At 36.1% G+C, this 21,558-nt stretch overlaps 1 protein-coding gene across 2 annotated transcripts in view; it reads right to left on the bottom strand.

Annotated features, from left to right (window-relative positions):
• Positions 1-19,665: 19,665 nt before the first annotated feature.
• Positions 19,666-21,558, bottom strand: part of olfm1b (olfactomedin 1b) — a 33,037-nt gene continuing 31,144 nt past the window's right edge. For both annotated transcript variants that reach the window (XM_058758913.1, XM_058758912.1), the window contains exon 6: positions 19,666-21,503. In XM_058758913.1, the coding sequence (XP_058614896.1) occupies positions 20,829-21,503 (675 nt within the window). In that variant the 3' untranslated portion in view covers positions 19,666-20,828. The remainder of the gene's footprint in view (positions 21,504-21,558) is intronic.

Raw genomic sequence — 21,558 nt, forward strand, 5'->3', positions numbered from 1 at the left:
TATTACACCCACTTTTCCTGCTTCCCGTCTCTCCGCAATCTCCTCGCTCTCCCTCCCGCGCCGCTTCCCTCTGTTCGTCTCTCTAATGATCAGTGGAGCAGTGTCTCTAAATTATTTAATGATCATGGGAGGAATTTTGGATTCTCTCTCACCTCGCTCTCTTTTAGCACATCCTCTCCTCGAGCGCTCGACACGGGGAGGAAATTCGAGAGCGAATAAACCATTTGCTCATTTGGTTTCTGTGCATGTGAATACCACCTTCATGAGTTTTCTTCCCTCTGAGAAAGAGGCCGACTGCGTGAGCATTAATGTGTGTCCGGGAGCAAAAGGGGAAGGATAGACAAATCCATCATTCCCCTGTGATGTGCTCTGATCGGATTTGGAGATGCACAGGGATAGAGATTGCTCAGGGGAGTGTGTGTGTGTTGGTCTGTTCAAATGACTGCAATTTGTTTCCCTAGGAATTTAGTTCTTGTGTTTTTGTTAGAAAATACAAACAGGCAAATCATGCAAATGCTCTGAAACACACAAACAACATATAACAGATATTTATTTATTTACTTATTTTTGTGAAATGTATCTTTGATTTCTGACACTGGAGAGGTTTTCATCGTCTCTGGTGCAGCAGAATGAATATAAACGCTGTGCTCCTGTAAGATCTCTGGCCCGTGCATCTCTGAGGGCGTTTAACACCAACACAATCTCGCTCCAACTGCTGTTCCTTCCTTTCAGAACAAAATCCTCTGCATTGTCTCATATAACATAGATTTTGAAATTATGTAAGGCCTGGAAGGACTCTATTATAAGGATTTGCTTTATTCTACAACTTACAACATTTCCATCTGTTTTTTGTTTTTTTTATTGTACTTTTTAATATTATACTGTGTATATATACTGTACATACTGTGTGTGTGTGTGTGTGTGTGTGTGTGTGTAACCCTAACACTATATACAGTATAATCCACAAAGCTTCAACCCAGTTTGCATACCAAAAAATAAAAAATAAATAAATAAACTAAAAATAAAAAAATAGTGTAGGATTTACTTTGAAACCATTTTCACTCAAACTGTAAATAAATTTCACAAATAATTACAAGTAAATCTCAAACATCATATTATGTAACAGTAGAAAGACAGGAGTATATCAATTAGTAATGTAATGTTATATTGCCTAGTGTTATTTAATAATAGCAACAACAACAATAATATAATAATGATGATAATAAATAACACTAGGCAATATAACATTACATTACTAAGTTGGGTCACACTTTATATTAGGTGGCCTTAACTACTATGTACTTACATCAAAAAATAAGTACAATGTACTTATTGTGTTCATATTGTATTGCAAAACACAATTGCTGCTATTGAGGTGGGATACGGGTAAGGTTAGGGACAGGTTTGGTGGTATGGGTAGGTTTAAGGGTGGGTTAAGGTTTAAGGGATGGGTCAACAGTGTAATTATAAATGTAATTACAGAAATTAATTACAGATGTAATTACATATATGTATTTTTAAAAATATAAGTACAATGTAAAAACATGTATGTACACAATAAGTGCATTGTACCAAATGCTTAATTTAAATGTAAGTACATAGTAGTTAAGGCCACCTAATATAAAGTGGGACCATATTTATATAATTTAACTTATTTATTTTCATTTTCCATTAACTGATAATACACCTAATTGAAGGTAATTGGGATAATAACAGATTTGGAGGTCTTAAATGATTGCGTTGATTTTAATATGACCTAAATATAATAAATATGTATTATAAATGGGAATAATAGGGTAACACAACTGATGGCCAATTTAAAATCAATTTAGAAACAAGATTTCAATATCCATGTCTATGTAAGGGATAATCAACGGCTAGCTATGCATTAAACGATTTGAATGCACGACGTGGAGGCGAAGAACCACCCGACGCGCAGCGGAGCGTGGTTGCCTCCCGTTTATGCCATGGTCATTTGCCAGAATTCACATATTAAAGATGTTAATAATATTTGCGCTCCAATATTTGACCGGAACGATAAAAATGACGGTTATTTTCGTCTGTATTACTATTCAACCGTAAATGTGTGTTACTATGGTTACCAATGTTTATAGGAAGCGCATTAATATAGAACATGATTAAACTGACCTGGAACTACCTGTGCGGTTCAACGAATTGCCTGCCAGCCAATCAGAATCAAGTATTCAGACAGACCATGGCATAAAATATTATATTTTAGAGTAAATAATTTCTTAAAAAAAAAAAAAAAAGTTCAATTAAATAGCAAACTGTCTAAGTTGCATTATAGATCAATGACGTATGTTTCAAAATTAAAATAATTGATAACGTTAGAAATATTAGTAATTCCAGGTTTCAGGGTAATACATTTGTATAGTGCTCATTTTAGATTGACATCTTGCATTCTGTAAGAGAAAAACAGCATGTAGATGATCTGTTTCTGTTTTCTCCTCCCTCTTACTTTTCTCTTCTTTTCTCACTGACATTTTACATAAGCTGAATATTATGTGAAGCATCTGCCCTGCATTTGGAAACATGACCCTCACAAAGCTCCACACACACACCGAGAGAGGAGGATCATTACTAGAGAAAATGAGTTATGGATTTATCAAGGATATCGCATGATACATTCTTCATCAGTCCTTCCGTTTAAATCCGCCTTTATCTTTCCTAGTCCAGGCACAGAGTCTCATGTTAACGGATCTGAGAGAATGTAATTACCCGCAGCTAATTTAGAAACTTCTCAGAAAATGAACATACAGTGAGAGTGAGATAATGACTTATGTAAAACACACATACACACACACACACACTAATTACACTATCAGCCCATTTCTCACCATCAGATTCTCCCATCAGGGCTTTTCTTACTTATCGCAATGGCATATCCTGAATAAACCACATCCGGATGAATCAAAGGGCCTTTTAAATGGAAGAAAGAGAGAGTCATATATCTTGTTCAAAAACGTTCTCAGACAGTGTGTTAAATCTTTAGATGCAATAGATGCAATCACAACAGCCGACTACTCGATTAGTAGGGTTGAGTAATTGATCTAGATTATTATTATTTTTAAAGTAACTTGTTTTTGGTCTTTTAAAGGGTTTAAATCAAGAAACACAACATCTGAGTGTATTGACAGCATGTTGTAGTTCAGTCGCTTAATTTGTTCTTTTTTGTGAGTAAATTCTATTGAGATTTCTATTAAAATCATTTGGATTCCAGACGATAATTTTGCACATCCCTAGCACGAATCTTCTGTGGATAAGGCAATCCCAAAATACACTGCAAAAAAAAAATATATATATATATATCAGTGGAATAAAAATAGACAGAGAAATTGGCTCTGAATATATTTAGCAATCTATATGTTTCATTCAAAATATGTTGGGAATTAATTAGAATTTTAATTAGAATATTTGTAATTAGAATAAAAGTCAAAGTATAATGAATGTTTAATAAGTGTTGAATAATAATAACAGAAATGTTTTAGATTTAATGTGCCTTGATACTATGCTGTTCAGCTTTAAAGGTGCAGTAGGAGATCTTGGAAAATGCTAACTTTAGCCTGATAGCACTGAGGGCGAAAGTCCCACCCTCCCTGTAATTGCCGTCTAAAGCCACGCCCCCTGCATGTATATAAGCTCACAGACCAGAATACCAGACACAAATTTACTACAATAGGCTACATCAGCGGTTCCCCCCCCCTCCGAAGTGAAGTAAACTTCAATGGATTTCCCCTGCTCGGGGAGTAATGTCAGGGAGCAAAGAACACTGTGTAGGGAGCATGTCAATCAGAACACAGTTCATGCACGTAGCTCTCTTCTAACGAGCTGGTTATCTGAATCGGGTGTGTTAACTGCGAGACATACAAAATATGCAGAGCGGGGGGCGTGACTAGAATTGGGAACCGCTTGGCTACATCATGTGTCATTCACCGCTGAGAAAACATTATAATACAGTTAGTAAAAGTACTACAATACCAGGAAGGAAGATCGGGTTGTTGATGTTTGTCTGCCATTCTCACTCTGTCTGCACAGCGTTCGTGAACGCACTGATGACGTATCCTGTCTGCGCGAACCGGGTGCGCAGAGGTATGCAAATACATATGTTGACAGGCAGGTAGGAAAGCCAATCAAAACGCTCGGTCTGGTTCGCGCAGACCTCTTTCTTGGTCCTATACCTTCGACAGAATTTATAAATACAGATAAATACATTTAGACCACTTAACTTAATGATTGCTATCGGGATGTGAAGAGACTTTCAACCAGCATAACAAAAAATGTTTCTGAAGACAATCACCTATTGCATCTTTAAGAATACATTTCCCATAAGGCTTTGCAGAAAGTGAGTGAGAAAGAGAACTGAGTGAGTGATTCAAAGTGATTTTGCTGGAGAAATGAATTAAACCGTGTATAATACAGATCGGAAATTCAGTAAACAGTTTGTTTTATTTTAATTCAAGTTGTCAGTTGTCATTATTGCATGCTAAAAATAAATGTATTGTTATTAAGCTTAATAAAAAAATGCAAAAATGAATGAACCTAGTCGCACTTGAGTAGAGCGCCGTACGTTTGGCCCCTTTTTGGAGTTTTTTTCATTTTATTTTAAGTTTTATTCTGACGAGCAAAGAGATAGAAGTGGAGCGAGTGCATCGCGTGTACACAAGGCTGTCCTCAGATCGTATTAAACCACGGGTTTTCATCTTTAAACTGTTACGGTACACGGAAAGGGGGCTCATTCTGAAATGGTTGGGTGACTGTCTCTTTCACTGTTCACTTTAATGTTCGCTTCTTAATTCATAGCTACTAGAAGCTTTCATTGTGCATACAGTATCGCTTACTGATTATGATGTTATTTTATTTGTGTTTCTATGTTGTATTCCTTCTCTCTCTCTCTCTCCTTTATTTATTTATTTTTTAAATTTTTTTAATAGAGATACTACCTAGCCACACTGTGTGACTATGGGGCCAATGTTGGTGCTTCAGTAATGTGCAGGTTTTTGTTGACGCCACGGACGTTATTAAGGGATGCTGGCAGATCAAGGTTTGATCTGCCATAGTTCATGGGAATGTATTTATAGTGACGGGAAGGGTGGGGGGTGGTTTAATGGTAGACTCAACTGGTTTTATTTTCAAGCTTGTATTTTGTCTTATTATGCAGTAATTCTGTTCTAGTGAGACCAGCAGGGGGTGCTCACCCTGTGGTCTGTGTGGGTCCTAACGCCCCAGTATAGTGATGGGGACACTATACTGTCAGAAGAGCACCGTCTTTCGGATGAGACGTTAAACCGAGGTCCTGACTCTCTGTGGTCATTAAAAAATCCCATGACACTCATCGTAAAGAGTAGGGGTGTAACCCCGGTGTCTCCGCCACTGGCCCTTGTCAATCATGGCCTCCTAATAATCCCCATCCACTTGATTGGCTCTGACACTCTCTCCTCTCCACCTGTAGCTGGTGTGTGGTGAGCGCACTGGCACCGTTGTCCTGTGGCTGCCGTCGCATCATCCAAGTGGATGCTGCACACTGGTGGTGGTTGAGAAGAGACCCCCACACATGATTGTAAAGCGCTTTGGGTATATAGCAATACACAATAAAAGCGCTATATAAATGCTTCATTCATTCCTTCCTTCCTGTTCGATACCTATGACTGACCTTAATATTCTGAGTTGTAATATTAATGGCCTAAATGGCCCTCACAAACGTTCAGGTTTTATGGATTTTTGGTGAAGAAGAAAGATTGATATAGTGTTAGTTCCAGAATCCCATTTGAAAGAGGAGGATATACACAGGTGTAATAAGTTTTATGAAGTGGCATCTCACTCATCTTCGGATACTAAAACCAAGGGTGTACTAATATTGGTGCAGAAGACGTTAAATATTACTATTTTAGATAAAGGTTGTGATACAGACGGTAGAATAACACATATACTGTATATGGACCAAAGGAATCACACTCTCATGCTTTTTTATTTTTATTTTAAAAAAATTCTGAATATGAATCTGTCGTCTTCTCCTAACTGTAATCTCTGTTCGCAAAGATCTTTAGTCACATTTTCGCATTGTTTTTTGGGGAGTGCCTCTCTCTCTCACCTTTTTGGTCTCAGCTCTCACAGGACCTATTATATTTGTTGGGTACTGAGATATGTTTGACTCCGCACCATTTTTTCATGAATGACATTTGGGACTTTACCTTGTCCGTCCAATAAAGATGTTTACTGTTAGCTGCTCTCACAGCAGCAAAAAAATGCTAGTCAACTGTTGGAGTCTTCCTCACACAATGGACAGACAAACCTGGACTGTGTATTTGTTGGACATTGTCTCGATGGAACTCTCAACTTCTCGTGTGCATGGATCTAGTGTGGAAACTGTAAGTTTGTGGCATTCAGCTTTTGATGTTGTCTCATCTTTTCTGGAATCCTTGTGAAAATGATTTTATTGTGGGTTCTGAATTTGCACAGTTGCTTTTTGTTTGTTACTGCTGTCTCAGGAAGGAAATTTTATAAAACATTGTTAAAAAAAATGCTAAAATGGTGGAGTAAAATATTGATTTAAATATACTTAACAAATAATGTCTATAAAAAAAGGAGGCTCTACTCCTCTAACCTGACTGATCTTCCTCACCTGCAACACAATTCACTGACATCGGTAATAAGCAAGAGAAAGAGTCAGAAGTGGAAAGAGAGGGAGATTTAGAGGTGTATTGGAGCATAACACCCTGAGAATCGGATGGACCGGAGGTGTTAGTGGAGGAGGACATTTATATTCATTCCATTTGTGTGTGTGTGTGTGTGACAGTGATGTGGGCAGCACTTTTAACACTCCGTGAAGGTTGTTCTTTGTGCAAAATAATTAATAATCTGCATTATAAGCCTGCGTATGAAAGCCCTGCATTGTTTCTGGGTTGTTTATTACTGAATGTCGTAAAAGTGAAATAAAATGCAGCTTTGAACATGAACAGAATGGCCTTCAGTTGACCGCTGTTCTGGACAGACTGATTTAGCTGGTAAAAAGGACATGACTTTTAAAGTTGGACACTTAATGTTGAAATGTCAGTGCATTAGATACTAAATACTGAAGCAGCGAATCAACTGGTGTTTTGGTGATTTATAGTGGAAGTCACTTCTTCTCATTTTCACAATATATTTATTTTATTTTGATTTAAGCTCTAACAAAGTTTTTGTATGTTTTTCTTGTGCTAGCTTTCTTGAAATCCAGCTAACAATTTTCCGTTCTAAAATGTTTTCAGAACATTCATAAATTCATACATTTTGAGACATGACATATTTCTTTAAGGAAAAAGCATGTTATTTTTAGATTTGCAGAACGTTCCCCTAAAAATATGAAAGAGTTCAGATGCAAAAGCCTCTAAGTGCCGTCTGAAATTTTCTTCAAAATTGAGCATTTTTGTCAGGCTCCTATATTTATGTTCAGTTATTTCACTTTAATGACATTGTATAGGTGCTTTTCTATGCAAATAGAGTAAAATTACTGAACCTACAAGTAGGAGCCTGATAAAAATGCTCATTTAAGAAGAAGATTTCAGACGGCACTTAGAGGCTTTTGCATCTGAACTCTTCATATAGAAGTGTTTTGTGTAAAATATTTTATGGCTGTGAAATATTAAAATGACCGTTATGGAACATTCTAGATAAGCTATTTCATGATTTTGAAAATAAAACATAAAAATAAACTTTAGGGAACATTCTGTATAATCAACCAATCAATCAATCAATCAATAAAAATTTGAAAAACTTCCCTGAATGTTCTAGTGATGTTTTTGATTCAGAGAATGATTCATGATTCATGATTCATAACATTCCCAAAACATAATTTTTTTTTTTTTTTGGTTAAGCAATGAAAACTTTATTTACTGAACTAGTCTGTTCTTTCTAGAATTTCAGAATGTTTACTAAAGGTAACTTTTATGGAGCTTTTGTATAAGTTATTTTATGGTGGTAAAAATAAAACCTAAAAATAACCTTTAGGGAACATTCTGTGTAATCTTTTCTCTCTCTCTATGTGTGTGTATAATATATATGAAGAAAAAATAAATTAATAAATTAATAAAAAAAAAAAATTATATATATATATATATATATATATATATATATATATATATAAACTTAAAAGAACATTCCTATTACATTATTAGGGATATATAAGGGAATGTTCTGTATTTGCTGGGAAAGATTTTATATAATGCCAAGGACATTCCTGTAATCCTGTGTTTCCAAGTGCTTTTTGGGACAGTTCACTCTCTGAATCACAAAATCTGATCATAAATGCTCACAGGAGGTGCTTTTGAGATGCATTCAGTTCACTTCAGTTCTTTTCCCTCTGTTTCCCAGATTGTGCCTGTGAACTTCCTGCGTGACCTTCAGCAGTTGTGTCACGCACTTACAGCTCCACCGCTTATTAAAAATCCATCTGAGAGAGAAGGAGAAGCCCGGGATTTTATATGTCCTTGTTACAGCTGTGAAAAGACCTCCGGATAGAAAGACTTTCTGCTGACTCACTGTCTGTCCTGCTCTTTTGTTCTTGCAAGACTCGCTCTTCTCCTTCAAGCACTGTTATTACAGCTTCACTCATTCTGTGCTGTATGTTTTAATGCTTCAAACAGAGAATAGCAACTTTCATCCTTTTACAGTATCTCTCAGAGAAACATTTTGTGAACTGAAGTGGTTCGTTTGTAGACTTGAGGTTGGGGGTGAAAACTCTTAAGGGAACCAGCGCTGGCAGAAATATATTAATCAATTGCAGTCTTATACATAATTTAAAATCTCTCCTGTTGATCCAGCAACATGTTCAAACAGGTACAGGGTTCACTAAAATCATTCAGTTATTTAGTGATTTCAGTTTTCTTCTGTGCACTGATCTGATGCACATTCAAATAACAACAAAAAGATTTTGAAAAGAGAAATAGAATAGTTTTGTTCTTGTCAATCTGCCACAGTTTACAGAAATACATGTTGTGTAAGATTAAATCTGCTCCCATAATAGAAAGAAAGAGGATCATGGGTAATGGAATCCAAGGCAAGAGAATATAAACCGCAAGGGGCCATTCAGAATAGCATACTTTCATACATCTCTTACAATTTCTGTTTCTAGCTATATATTCTAGATAATGTACACGCACCCAGGCCATCCAAGATGTAGATGAGTTCGTTTCGTCATCAGAACAGATTTGGAGAAATGTAGCATTACATTACTTACTCACCAATGAATCCTTTGCAGTTAATGGGTGCCGTCAGAATGAGAGTCCAAACAGCTGATAAAAACATCACAGTAATCCGCATGACTCTAGTTAATGTCTTGTGAAGCAAAAAGTTGCATGTTTGTAAGAAACAAAACAAATCAATACGTTTTTAACCTCAAACCATTGCTTCTGGCTAAAATATGAGTCTCTATCAATAATATTGCTTTCTCCAGTGAAGTCATCTCGTCTGATTCAGGAGCGAATTATGCACAGATCAAACACCATTTATAAGTCAAAACAGGTCTAAACAAATGTGTGGATGGAATCTGATGAGAGCGGACAACAGGGGATGGACTTCAGTGGAGGAAGATATTAATGTTAAAATATTTTAATCCTGGATTTGTTTCTTACAAAAATGCAGCTTTTCGCTTCACAAGACATTAACTAGAGTCGTGCGGATTACTGTGATGTTTTTATCAGCTGTTTGGACTCTCATTCTGACGGCACCCATTCACTGCAGAGGATTCATTGGTGAGATACTGATGTAATGCTACATTTCTCCAAATCTGATGAAGAAACAAACTCCTCTACATCTTGGAAGGCTTACATTTTCAGCAAATTTTTATTATTGGGTAAACTGCTAGAATGTCATGTGACTAAACAGAGTACAACTCTTTGAAATGTTTATGTAATCTGTACTCTTTCACATACTATTTTTAAAAACAGTAGGCAGTTTTCAGTGTAGCTGTTCAGTATGAAATATACTAATATTTCATTCTGAACTCACAGCCACCTTCACTGAAACACCCGGCATACACCAGCATTACTTCTGATTCAAATGATGCACAGAGAAGGAAAATTAAAAGGTGATTTAAAAATGTCATTAAAAATCATTAAAGAATCATTAAAGAATAAATGATTTAGTTAATTTCACTGAAGACAATGAGAGATAAAAGGAAAGGTGAAAATGAGACCAGACAGGTGAAATGCCACTAACAGTTATTTTATTTATTTTTTTTAAAAAGGTGAAGACAGAAGGTGAAAAGTGAGAGAACAAGATATTCTGCATTATAAGTTGTTATTATAGACAGACATTCATCAGGATTTTTTCCATAACCACAGCCACTAGATGATTAGGTGTGTTTTTATTTATTTATGTATGGCTCATAGTTTTGGACTTCCTGTTTCTGGCTCTAGTTTAAGAAACCTGTCCAGACAGCCAGCCAGACCGCTGCATGCTAAGAATTTGGCAGTGCTGCAGTGCATTATGGGACAGGCCTGACCTCCTGTAGAGAGCTGAAGGAAATCAGCAGTTCCCCCGGAACAGTGCGGACAGAAGTTAAAGGTCATGATGCAATAAATAGACATTGCTGGATAAAGATGGAGGGAGGAGAGGGCTGTAAAGCAATGAGATGCAACCTGCATTTCTGAAACTCCTTTCAATTTCATTCAGACTGATTCGTGTAGCTAAAGAAAAGGAGTTATGATTTACAAAAGACTGGTTATGTATTAGTCCTCAAGTGTGTCCTCAGCCACTGTGACTGTTTCAGTGAACCTGTAAAGGCTGGAATGTCTTTCCACCACAGAAAGACACTGAGAGTTTGTAAGCAATAACACATTAGCCTAAATCAATATACAAATAGGTGAAAGCGCAGCTAAGGGATTCACTCACGGCTGGTTTTGTGTGCAAATATTTGAACATGATGTGAATTCATTATCATTTAAATGAATGCAGAATTAGCAAAGTACGGTATAAGCAATGGTCTGAGTGAGCAAGTCCAGTGTTTTCAAAAAAGAATAGCTGGAAAAGAATGATAATGTTAATTTGTAAATATTATTATATATAAAATATTATAACATTTACTTATCTGACTTATCAGAAATGTTCAATTGCTAAATTGATTTGATTGATTATAGTTGTTTATTTATGTAATCATAGTCTGTTTATTAGGTTGTTTTAATTTAATTGTTTTATTTACTTTTTGTTTCTATGTATGTTGTTGGTAGGTTAGTTATTTGTACATTTAGTTGTTAAAATATTTTTTTAGTTTATTTATTAGTTAGTTACACTGTAGATGTTTGTTAGTCAGTTAGTTGTTTTTATTTATTTATTTATTTGTTGTTAGTCTGTTAGTTGATTCTTTACTTATCAGTTAGTTGTTTATTTAGTAGTTTAGTTAATAGTCAGTTGCTTTTTCTTTTATTTATTTAGTTGTTTGGTTCATTTAGTTATTTAGTTAGGTGTTTATTTAGCTAATTGTTTTAGTCTGTTAGATGTTGTCAATTTATTTAGTTATTTATTAGTAGTTGTTTAAGCTATTTGTTTTATTTAGTTGCTTATTTAGTCTTAGTTGTTATTTACATTATTCTATTTTTTTAGTAGTCAGTTGTTTATTTAGTTGTTTAGTTTTTTGTTTGTTTACTTAGTTGTTTAAATATGTTAGTTGTTTATTAATTTAGTTTATTAATTTACTAGTTGTTTATTTTATTTAGTTGTCTTTATTTAGTTGTTTATGTAGTTTGTCTGTTACTTGTTTCTTTAGTAGACAGGCTCGTGCTGATCATAACGTTATGCTCAAATAAGGTGTATGAATGCATGGGAATTCATATGTCAATAAAAATGTAGAATCTTAAATCAGATGCTTTTTTTAAATTTTTTTATTGTATTTGTGCAGCTGTAGACATCCTAGGATCAGCTGTGAAGTGCAGATCCTCTGATGTGGACAGGAGGATATGGTGATTTACGGGCAGGTCCATTAAGACGAGGATAGATGATTTGGGGTTGTTGTGAGATGCTGATGCTCAGGAGTCATAGAGAGCCATCTGTGTCCAGCAGCTTCAGCTGATGTGTGTTCTGACGTGTCTGTCATCATTGTCTGTGATGAACATCACAGAATTACGTCACACCACAGACGCACGCGCACCACATATGCAACCTCCAGTTTCATAGAAAATACTGTAGGGTGTTGTAAGTGAAACTGATTTCCATTTGAAACTCATTAGCCACACACATACATACACACACACACACACACACACACACACTGCGCATGGTTCAAATAACTGAGGTGCTCCATTCACAAACAAACATTATCACACAAGACATTTTGCATATGAAAATAAGGAGTAAATGTTTGCTTCCTCTGTAGATTAATAAACTCATTTGCAGGAAATGGAAATTTGATTATATTCTCATCAATTAATGTTGTCATCTTGTCTTTATGACTAATAGAGTTGTTCTGACAAGGATGTGGCCTACAGCCTCTTACTCTCGCTCTCTCTCTCACACACACACACACACACACACACACACGCACACATCTGTACAGAGAAATGTAGACATTAGGTGTGTGAGAGTTGATTCTCTTCCTCAGGTCTCACATGAACAGATGGAGTTCATTGATTATTCATAGCTGCCGATGGATGCGTCTGTCACATTAAGGGAGAGAAGAGACTTGCGTGTGTGTGTGTGTTTAGATGCAGAGCAATCCCTTGGTGAAGTGATGAGATTTTAGATGAAATACACCATCAATAAGAGAAGGACAGATGGGGAATATACCGACACACAGGAAGAAAATTGAAAAATAATGTTATTGGATAAGATCAAGTTTGTAACAATTAAACTACCATTATGAAAGATTCAAATACTTTTACTCCTACACCAATTTTTATATCCTAATTTAATTAGATTAAAGAATATAAAGTTTCAGGGTTGTACAATTAATCATTTATTTCAAATATTGTGTTCATCATTTCTGTGCAATGTTATGCTATGTTTCTATGCTATGTTATGTTATACAAATATCAAATATATAAATATGTATATTCAAGATTTTTTATGTTTTTGCAGAAGTAGTAAGTCATATTGTGAAAGTGAAAACAGTAATATTGTAAAATATTATTACAAATTTTTAAATAATGGAATTTACTCCTGTGAAGCAAAGCTAAATTTTCAGCATCATTACTCCATTAAACCATGTTAATATGCAGATTTAGTGCTCCAGCAACATTTCTTATTATTCATTTCTTAATATTATTAATGTTGAAAACTGTAATTCTGCTTCATATTTTTGTGGAACCCATAACACATTTTATTTCAGAATTCTTTGTTAAATAGAAATTCAAAATTTATTTGAAATAGAAATCTTTTGTTATCTTATAAACATCTTTGCCATCTTTTACGTGTGTGTGTGTGTGTAAAATGCACACATGCTCCATTATTTTATTTTATTGTTAAGTAATTAATTTACTTGTTTGTTCATTTATCCATTCATGCATTCATAGCACTAAATAAAACGGGTCACAAAAGTCTAGATACGTGTTTGAAAACTTAAACTAATTTTACATCACTGTTGTAATTCACTCCCTAGTGAACACCTCTCTTAAAATTATATGTAAAGGTTAATCTTCAGGGCTGACAGGTGTGTGTGTGTTTCAGTGTCATCTCAGGCCGTGGCTTTTATCCAGATGTGGCATAAACATCAGCTCATTTCAGCAGCTCTCTCTCATCTGCTGTGTGATTGGAGCCAGAATTCCGCTCAACAGGTGCGTGAGAGCGGAGACTCAATCTGGAGGCCGCTTGAATAATGAGGAGAGCAGGTGTTACTCGGGCAGCAGTCTGGCAAAAATCATAATGCCCAGATTAATCTGCCTGACATCACACTCTCAAATCTGGCAACCTGCGCATGTGTGAGCCTCGAATCCCAATTTACATAATTCTACATATGAGAAGTATGTACTGTTCTAAGTTATAAGTATGAAATAAGGAGCAAAACAAAGAGGAGTTTATTTTTTTATCCAATCAGATTGCTAATTATTATTTTATTTTTTTCTCTCCATTTCTGTCACCTGATGGAGTCTGGGTTCCTCGCCACTGTAGCCTTTTGGCTTGCTTAGTTGGGCTTTAAAAGACAACTATACTCAGTAATAATATTAATTTGATGGCAATGACACTGTCGGATGAGAACAAAACAAACCTTGAAGTGAATTTAACTGAATATGACACATCTGTAGAGCTGCTTTATATCTGAATCAATTTAATTTCAGAATCAGATTAATTTTGCAACATTGACACTGTTATTGAACCGAACTGAATCATCGCTGAACTGACTTGAGCTGAATAATGACACTATTGTGTGCTTTTCAGCTTTTGAATTTGTATCATATTTAAATAATTTACTTGATTTTGTTATTTTCTTTTTTATTACTGTGAAGCTGCTTTAAAACAATTCATACGATATGTATTATGTATGCACTATACACATGACTTGACGTATTTTCATAATTTACTTTATTTCATGATATACTTTTGAGTCTTTTGTCTTCAAGCTTTTTACATTTTTTGCATACTTATGTTTTTTGCTCAATTTTCTCAAAAGAGACAATAATGAAGATGAAGCACATATATTTAAGCACAATATATTTAATTCACTTAAAAATAGGCATTACCACATTATTTCATCTAAATTACTTTTTGGTTTAATTTCCAGCACAAATAATCATGACAATTAAGATTTTTTAAATAAATAAAATAATACTAAGTCTACTTCAAAATTGTATGTATAACAATGTATTAGGCGCCGTTTCTTTATTGTTAATGGTGAAATTGACTAGAAGTTTCTGAGTGAAAATTCCAGAATAGTATGATTTGGGACATGCTAATGTTAGTCTAACATACTTCATAGGGTGGATAGTATGCAGATTTCAACTTTTCGAGCAGCCAGATCTACTGCGAGCTTCAGGGTGATTTTTAGATTGAAAGTATGACAATGTTACAATCTATGTATGATAATCTAGCTGAACTTTTGCCAGACAGACCTTAAACATGGTAACAATTTGTGCCACACTCTGCTAATTGACGACTGTTGAGTCTTTCACACAGAGCGCTCGTGTGTCAATGAACTGTATGAAAATGATTGACGGTGCGTTTTTGGCCCGCGGGCCACAAGTGGAACATCCATGGCGTAACTGGCTGGCAGAGAGAGAAGAAGGTGAGAGAAAGAGTGATTGATGAAGAGGTGGAAGATGACAGATGTGTAGAGAAGAGCTGAGCTGGAGAGAAGAATCTCGGCCCTGTTTAGGATGTAGATTGATTCAGTCCAAATGACGGTGCATTGTTTCACACAGCGAGAGTCTGTTATTTCACTCTGTATTTTGTTCAATCTCTCAGTTTCTCCCCGACCGTGCGGCTCAGAATAGAAACAATCATTTATTCATCGATTGAAAGATCAAATGAGAGAGAAAGGGAAGGGGAAGAGGAGAGGATGACAGGACGGACAGCTTGCAGCGGGAAAGAGAGAGAGTGTAAGAGAGCAAGCTTACGGAGGGCAGGAGAAACAGGAAGAATGAGAGAAGGGGGAAGGGAGAAATTTGCAGATTGAAGATTTATCGTTGAGCTTTACCAAGAGAGACTGTAAAAACCCACATGAGAGCGATAAGAACACTATCTAAATGGAGAAGGAAAGAGAAAAAGAGATTCAGAAGGAAGCATTTGACTTTTTAGGGCCGTTTCCAGAGAGATAGAGGGATGATAGTTTCTCATTCTAAACGTCTAATACTTTTTGCCTAAATCCCATCATATTTTCATCAGGACACGAGGGGTCACTGCCTCAGGTCTCTTATATTCATGTGCAGCTGTATCTGCTCACTGCATTACTGCCCATTTCAGTTCCATTATTAACTTAGAAGGTGCACGCTTCCTCTGAATTTTTTGATGAAACGGTTCCTCCGTTTTCTTTTTTTTGTTGTTTTTTTTTTCTTCTTTCTTTTTTTAAATCAACATAAAACTGCTTTTGCTACTCATTTGGCTCCAGGTATTTCCTAGTAGTGAAGCAGTACACTCTCAGAAATAAAGGTACAAAAGCTGTCACTGGGGCGGTACCATTTCAAAAGGTACACTTTTGTACCTATTAGGTTCAAATATGTACCTTTAAGGTACCAAAATGGACCCTTTAGGTACAAACATGTACCTTTTGAAAAGGTACCGCCCCAGTGACAGCTTTTGTACCTTTATTTCTGAGAGTGTAAGAAATCTATGAAAGGATTTTCTCCACTAAAAATTATTTGGATGGTGAAAAAATATACATATATTTTTTTTATATTATATTTATATTATATTTTTGTATTATATTAAATTGTTGTATTGTATTATGTCAGGTTTTATTTATATTTTTTTAAAAATTGTATTTTTAACTATATAATATTTTAATAAGTTGTAATATTTTATATATAAAGTCATGGCCAAAAATATTGGCACCCTTGGTAAATATGATCAAAGAAGGCTGTGGAAATTAATCTGCATTGTTAATCCTTTTTATCTTTTATTAAAAAAATTCACAAAAATCTAACCTTTCATTGGATAATAAGAATTTAAAATGGGGGGAAATATCATTATGAAATAAATGTTTTTCTCTAATACACATTGGTCACAATTAACGGCACCCTTTAATTCAATACTTTTTGAAACCTCCATTTGCCAGTTTAACAGCTCTAAATTTTCTCCTATAATGCCTGATGAGGTTAGAGACACCTGACAAGAGATCAGAGACCATTCCTTCATCCAGAATCACTCCAGACCCTTTAGATTCCCAGCTCCATGTTGGTGCTTCTTCTCTTCAGTTCACTTCACTCATTTTCTATAGGGTTCAGGTCAGAGGACTGGAATGGCCAACAGAAGCTTGGTTTTGTGCTCAGTGACCCATTTTTGTGTTGTTTTTGAGGTTTGTGTTTGGATTATTGTCCGGTTGGAAGATCCAAACATGGCCCATTATAAGATTTCTAACAGAGTCAGTCACTTGTTGATTTTTTATCTGTTGGTATTTGATAGAATTCATGATGCCATGTGTCTAAACAAGATGTCCAGGACCTCCAGCAGAAATATAGGCCCACAACATCAAAAATACAGCAGTATATTTCATTGTACACATGGGGTACTTTTTATCCCTGTGTTCACCAAACCTGAGTGTTTACTGCTAAAAAGCTCATTTTTTAGTTTCATCTGACCATAGAAGCCAGTCCCATTTGAAGTTCCAGTCGTGTCTGATAATTGAATATGCTGGAAACCCTCCCAAACAACAAGTGGTGATGTAGGTGCTGTTTGACATTTTTTTAAAAGGTTTTCTGACCCCGAGACTCTGCAATTCTCCAGCTATGGTCCTTGGAGAGTATTTAGCCACTCAAACTCTCCTCCTCACCGAGCATTAGGACGATATAGACACACGTCCTCTTCCAGGCAGTTTCGTAACATTTTATGTTGATTGGAAATTATTAATTATTGCCCTGATGGTGGAAATGGGAATTTTCTTTTCTTAAAGCCACTTCACAAATTTGTGAAGCTCAATTATCTTTTGCTGCACATCAGAAATATATTCTTTGTTTTTTCTCATTGTGATGGATGATTAAGGGAATTTGGGTTTTGTTTTCCCTCATATTTATATTTCTGTGAAACAGGAAGCCATGGCTGGATAATTGTATGTTCATAATCACCCTGGAGTGCTCAAAATTGTGAATATGAATGGGAATATACTTCAGAGATATTTTACTCATAAGAATTTCTAGGGGTGCCAATAATTGTGTCCAACATGTGTTTTAGAAAAACATTTATTTCATAATGATATTTCCCCCCATTTTAAATTCTTATTATCCAATGAAAGGTTAGATTTTTGTGATTTTTATTTTTATTTTTAATAAAAGATCAAAAGGATTAACAATGCAGATTAATTTACACAGCCTTCTTTGATCATATTTACCAAGGATGCAAAACCAAGGGTGTATATATACAATACAATACAACACAACATAGTATTAAAACATAATCAACATTCTTCTGAAATTAAGTGTATTTCAGCAGTTTGCTGTCTAAACATATGCATCTTAGCATCTTCATTTGGGATGGAATAGCAGTTTTGTTTTCGATAAAAGTTTAAATCAATATTAATTTAGTGTCCCTTCTAAAATCATTGCTGTTTCATAGTGTTAGTATCTGCTCCTTCCATTCCACTCCACAAAACATCAATAATATTCAACTTAAAAATACAGTTAAAAAAGTCAAAACGGTGTTCACTCCTGCCATTTTACCCTTATAAAACTAGCTTAGCAAGTTTAGCATCGTGTAATTCTTAGCCCCCTGTCCTAGTAGATGGCAGTAAAGTGATTTGTGTACCACTACATTTGGGTAAGAAAGTGTCTTCAAAGTATATAATTTTAATATAATTGGAGCCCTCAACAGGCAGGACAAAAACTAGCAATGCTCAGCAGTGTTTTAGTTGAGCTAGCCATTGCTACATTATGCCCATGTGGGCTCATAAGTGCAGTATGTTGTAAAAACTTGGTGGTTGTTGTAATGTTTTATTATCAGCCCACTTTTTAAAATTGCAACCAAACTGCAACAATGTTAAAACGTTTTGTGCATGCTGGACTTTGACTGTGGTTTGTACTGTATAATAACAGCAATAATGATTACAATATTTGTCAGACTTGCTTTAAAATAGGAAATAGAAAGCTATAACCTTTGATCAGTCATGTTACATGACTAGCACATGCTAGGACGTTTTTATAATATTTGTTAAAACTGCAACTAAAATGCAACTTTTGTACTCTATTATAACAGTAATAATCATTAGAATATTTTTCAGACAGGGCTTAAGAATAGGAAGCAGAAAGCAATAATCTTTGATCAGTCATGTTACGTAACTGAATGCCATGATAACTTTTTTAGCAGTTTAATGCAGAATCTGTTCATGAACTTTAATTCACCCTATCCTCCGCATGTATAACAGCTAATGAAGCTTGTCTAACTAACATCAGTTAACATCTAGTTAATCAAGGTAGTCTTGTTGGTTAAACCATAGCAAAAACCAGGATTACGAAGCTAGTTTTTGAGTTTCTTTCAACATTTGGAATAAAACCTTGACCTCACGATGAAACACACTCAGAGATCAATACCGAATGATGACATCAGGACATAAATCCTCTTTTATTGATAAGAATCATCGTATTACGGGTACAACACACATCCAGCTAAGCGCAAAAAGAATGAAAGCTGGAATTAGCTTTAGCTAATTAGCTTCATAAGACAGTATGAGCCTTGATAAAATGAGTACATTATATATTAGACTGCTCAATGATGTTATAGTTTCATATTTCATATTTTAGATGTCCTCCAAAGTGACGTAGAGACATTTTACATTCTGATATCAATCTTTTTCGTGACAGAAATGTGGCTTTCTAACGCCAACAAACTAAAACAAAGACACTGAAGCATCACCCAAGCAGACGGTACTACTGTAAATTACAAAAAACATCAAACTGTAAATCTACAAAAATCAAGAATGGGCGTTAAGAAACAAGCCACTCGAACAAACCAGATAGAAACAAGCATCTTTTTTTTAATTCCCAGGTTTCTAAAGAACCAACCCCACCCTCCCTCCCGCCCACCATCCCTTATCCCAAATCAGTCATGTATGGCGTCACACAGGTAAACATTCCTTTGAGCACACCTGCGCATGTAGAAACTGCTCATGCAAAACTAAAGAATCATTTTACAAGAATTCACCAGCACGGAGACTAAAACAGAGTAAGATTGTACCTGAACCATCTGCTAGTAAAACCGGCACATCTGTTACGCGGAGTTGGCGTATCGTAGCAATCACGGGGCAGATGCAGCTGACATCCAGTTACAAGCACAACAACGTGTGTATCAGTAGCCTGAAGGGTGATAAACTCACCAGAGAAGGTTTAAAGTCAACATGAAATTATGTTTTTGTGTTATCAGGATATTCGATAAGAAAAATGTTGGACGAGATTTGATTTTATCCATTGGGAATTGATTGCACTGGTAAATGTGACCAGAATGATGGATATGTTCAAATAAGAGTTCTTGAAGGTGTCATCCAAAAATGAAGGTCGTTTCAGAGGCGGAGCAAGTTATGCAAGTTAATTATGCATATTAAGACCGGGAATGTGTGATTTCATGTTGACTTTAATAGCACGCTTTGGTCTGTTCTCAGGTGCTACATACATGTAGGTCGTTATAAAATACCATGATATGGTCCGCGTCACAAGAACTTAATCGCAGGTAAGTTCAAGTAAAATCTCACGAGAGTCCTTTGAACAAGCTCCTTTGAACAGTCAGCGCCTTCAGCCAATCACATTTTTCCGTATTACCTAAAGAAATGAGCTTTGCAAAGCACACGAGTTGGACTTAGGATATTGCACAGACTGGTAAGCCGTCCGTGTTAGTTTGCCAAGTGAAGCACCATCGGTTTTCCTGCACACGCTCCGTTTATGAGGTTGAGTGTGGGCTACTAGTCCGTAACTAATCCCAACGTTCCCTACATTTCAGTGCGCAGAAAAGCATGGAGAAATGTCTTTTTAGTGCTACTGGAAAACATCTGATCAGACAGTGTCCTAGAAAGTAAAGTTGTTTTGTAAAAAAAGAAAGGCGTGGCTTTATTTAATTTTTTTGGCATCTGTTCATGATTTTGTGTTCTATTTTCCATTCACATGTCTATTGTTCAAGTTTAGTTTTCATTCAGCATAGCATTTTTTATAACAATCTGTTGAAGAACATTCCTAAAGATTGTCTTCAGATACTCCCACCCAAATCCTCCAAGGTTACAGTTGCTCCGAGCGGATGACGTGGAAAAGCGTAACGTTGTACAGGACTTGATGTCCGTTATTCCAGGCGTACAGCGCGCGATCTCGTGGGTTGTAGTCCAGCATGGAGATGTGTGAGTACTTGTTCTGCAGAACGATATCGATGTACTCGTATGTCGAGGAGTTGGTGTGGTAGGCGTAATAGACTTTCGTCCCTCCCGAGTAGCCGTTGGTCACGTACAACGTCCCGCAAATCATAAACGACTCCCCGGCGCTGCGTCTCGGGTGATTGGTCGTCCAGCTCTGGATTATATGCAGGGTCAGGGGGTGGAGCTTGCTGATGACGATGTTACCCGCATTCTGATTGGTGGCGTAGACGGCCCAGAGCCCACCCTCGTCCACCATGAGGTCGATGTCAGAGTGTCCGCCCCAGGCGTAGTGGTAGGTGTTACTGTAGCCCGCGTTGTCCAGACGCTGAGATTTACTTATGGTAGAAGTCTTGAAGTCAAACTTGATGATCATGTTGCTTTGGAACTTGTTGAAATATATGGAGCCGTTGTAGACCACCTGACCTGTCCCGGACCAAGGGTGCGGCAGGCGGTGAGACGTGAAGTTATCTGACGTCATGAAGTCCGCCATAGACTTATATTCCCGCACAAAACGGTTGTTATGATAGCCGTCCATGTACCACACCTGAACAGAAGTGAGAGAGTAAGTGATTAATATAAATTAATTAACAATACAAGGA

Source organism: Onychostoma macrolepis, chromosome 21 (genome assembly GCF_012432095.1).
Source record: "Onychostoma macrolepis isolate SWU-2019 chromosome 21, ASM1243209v1, whole genome shotgun sequence".
Lineage (NCBI taxonomy): Eukaryota > Metazoa > Chordata > Actinopteri > Cypriniformes > Cyprinidae > Onychostoma > Onychostoma macrolepis.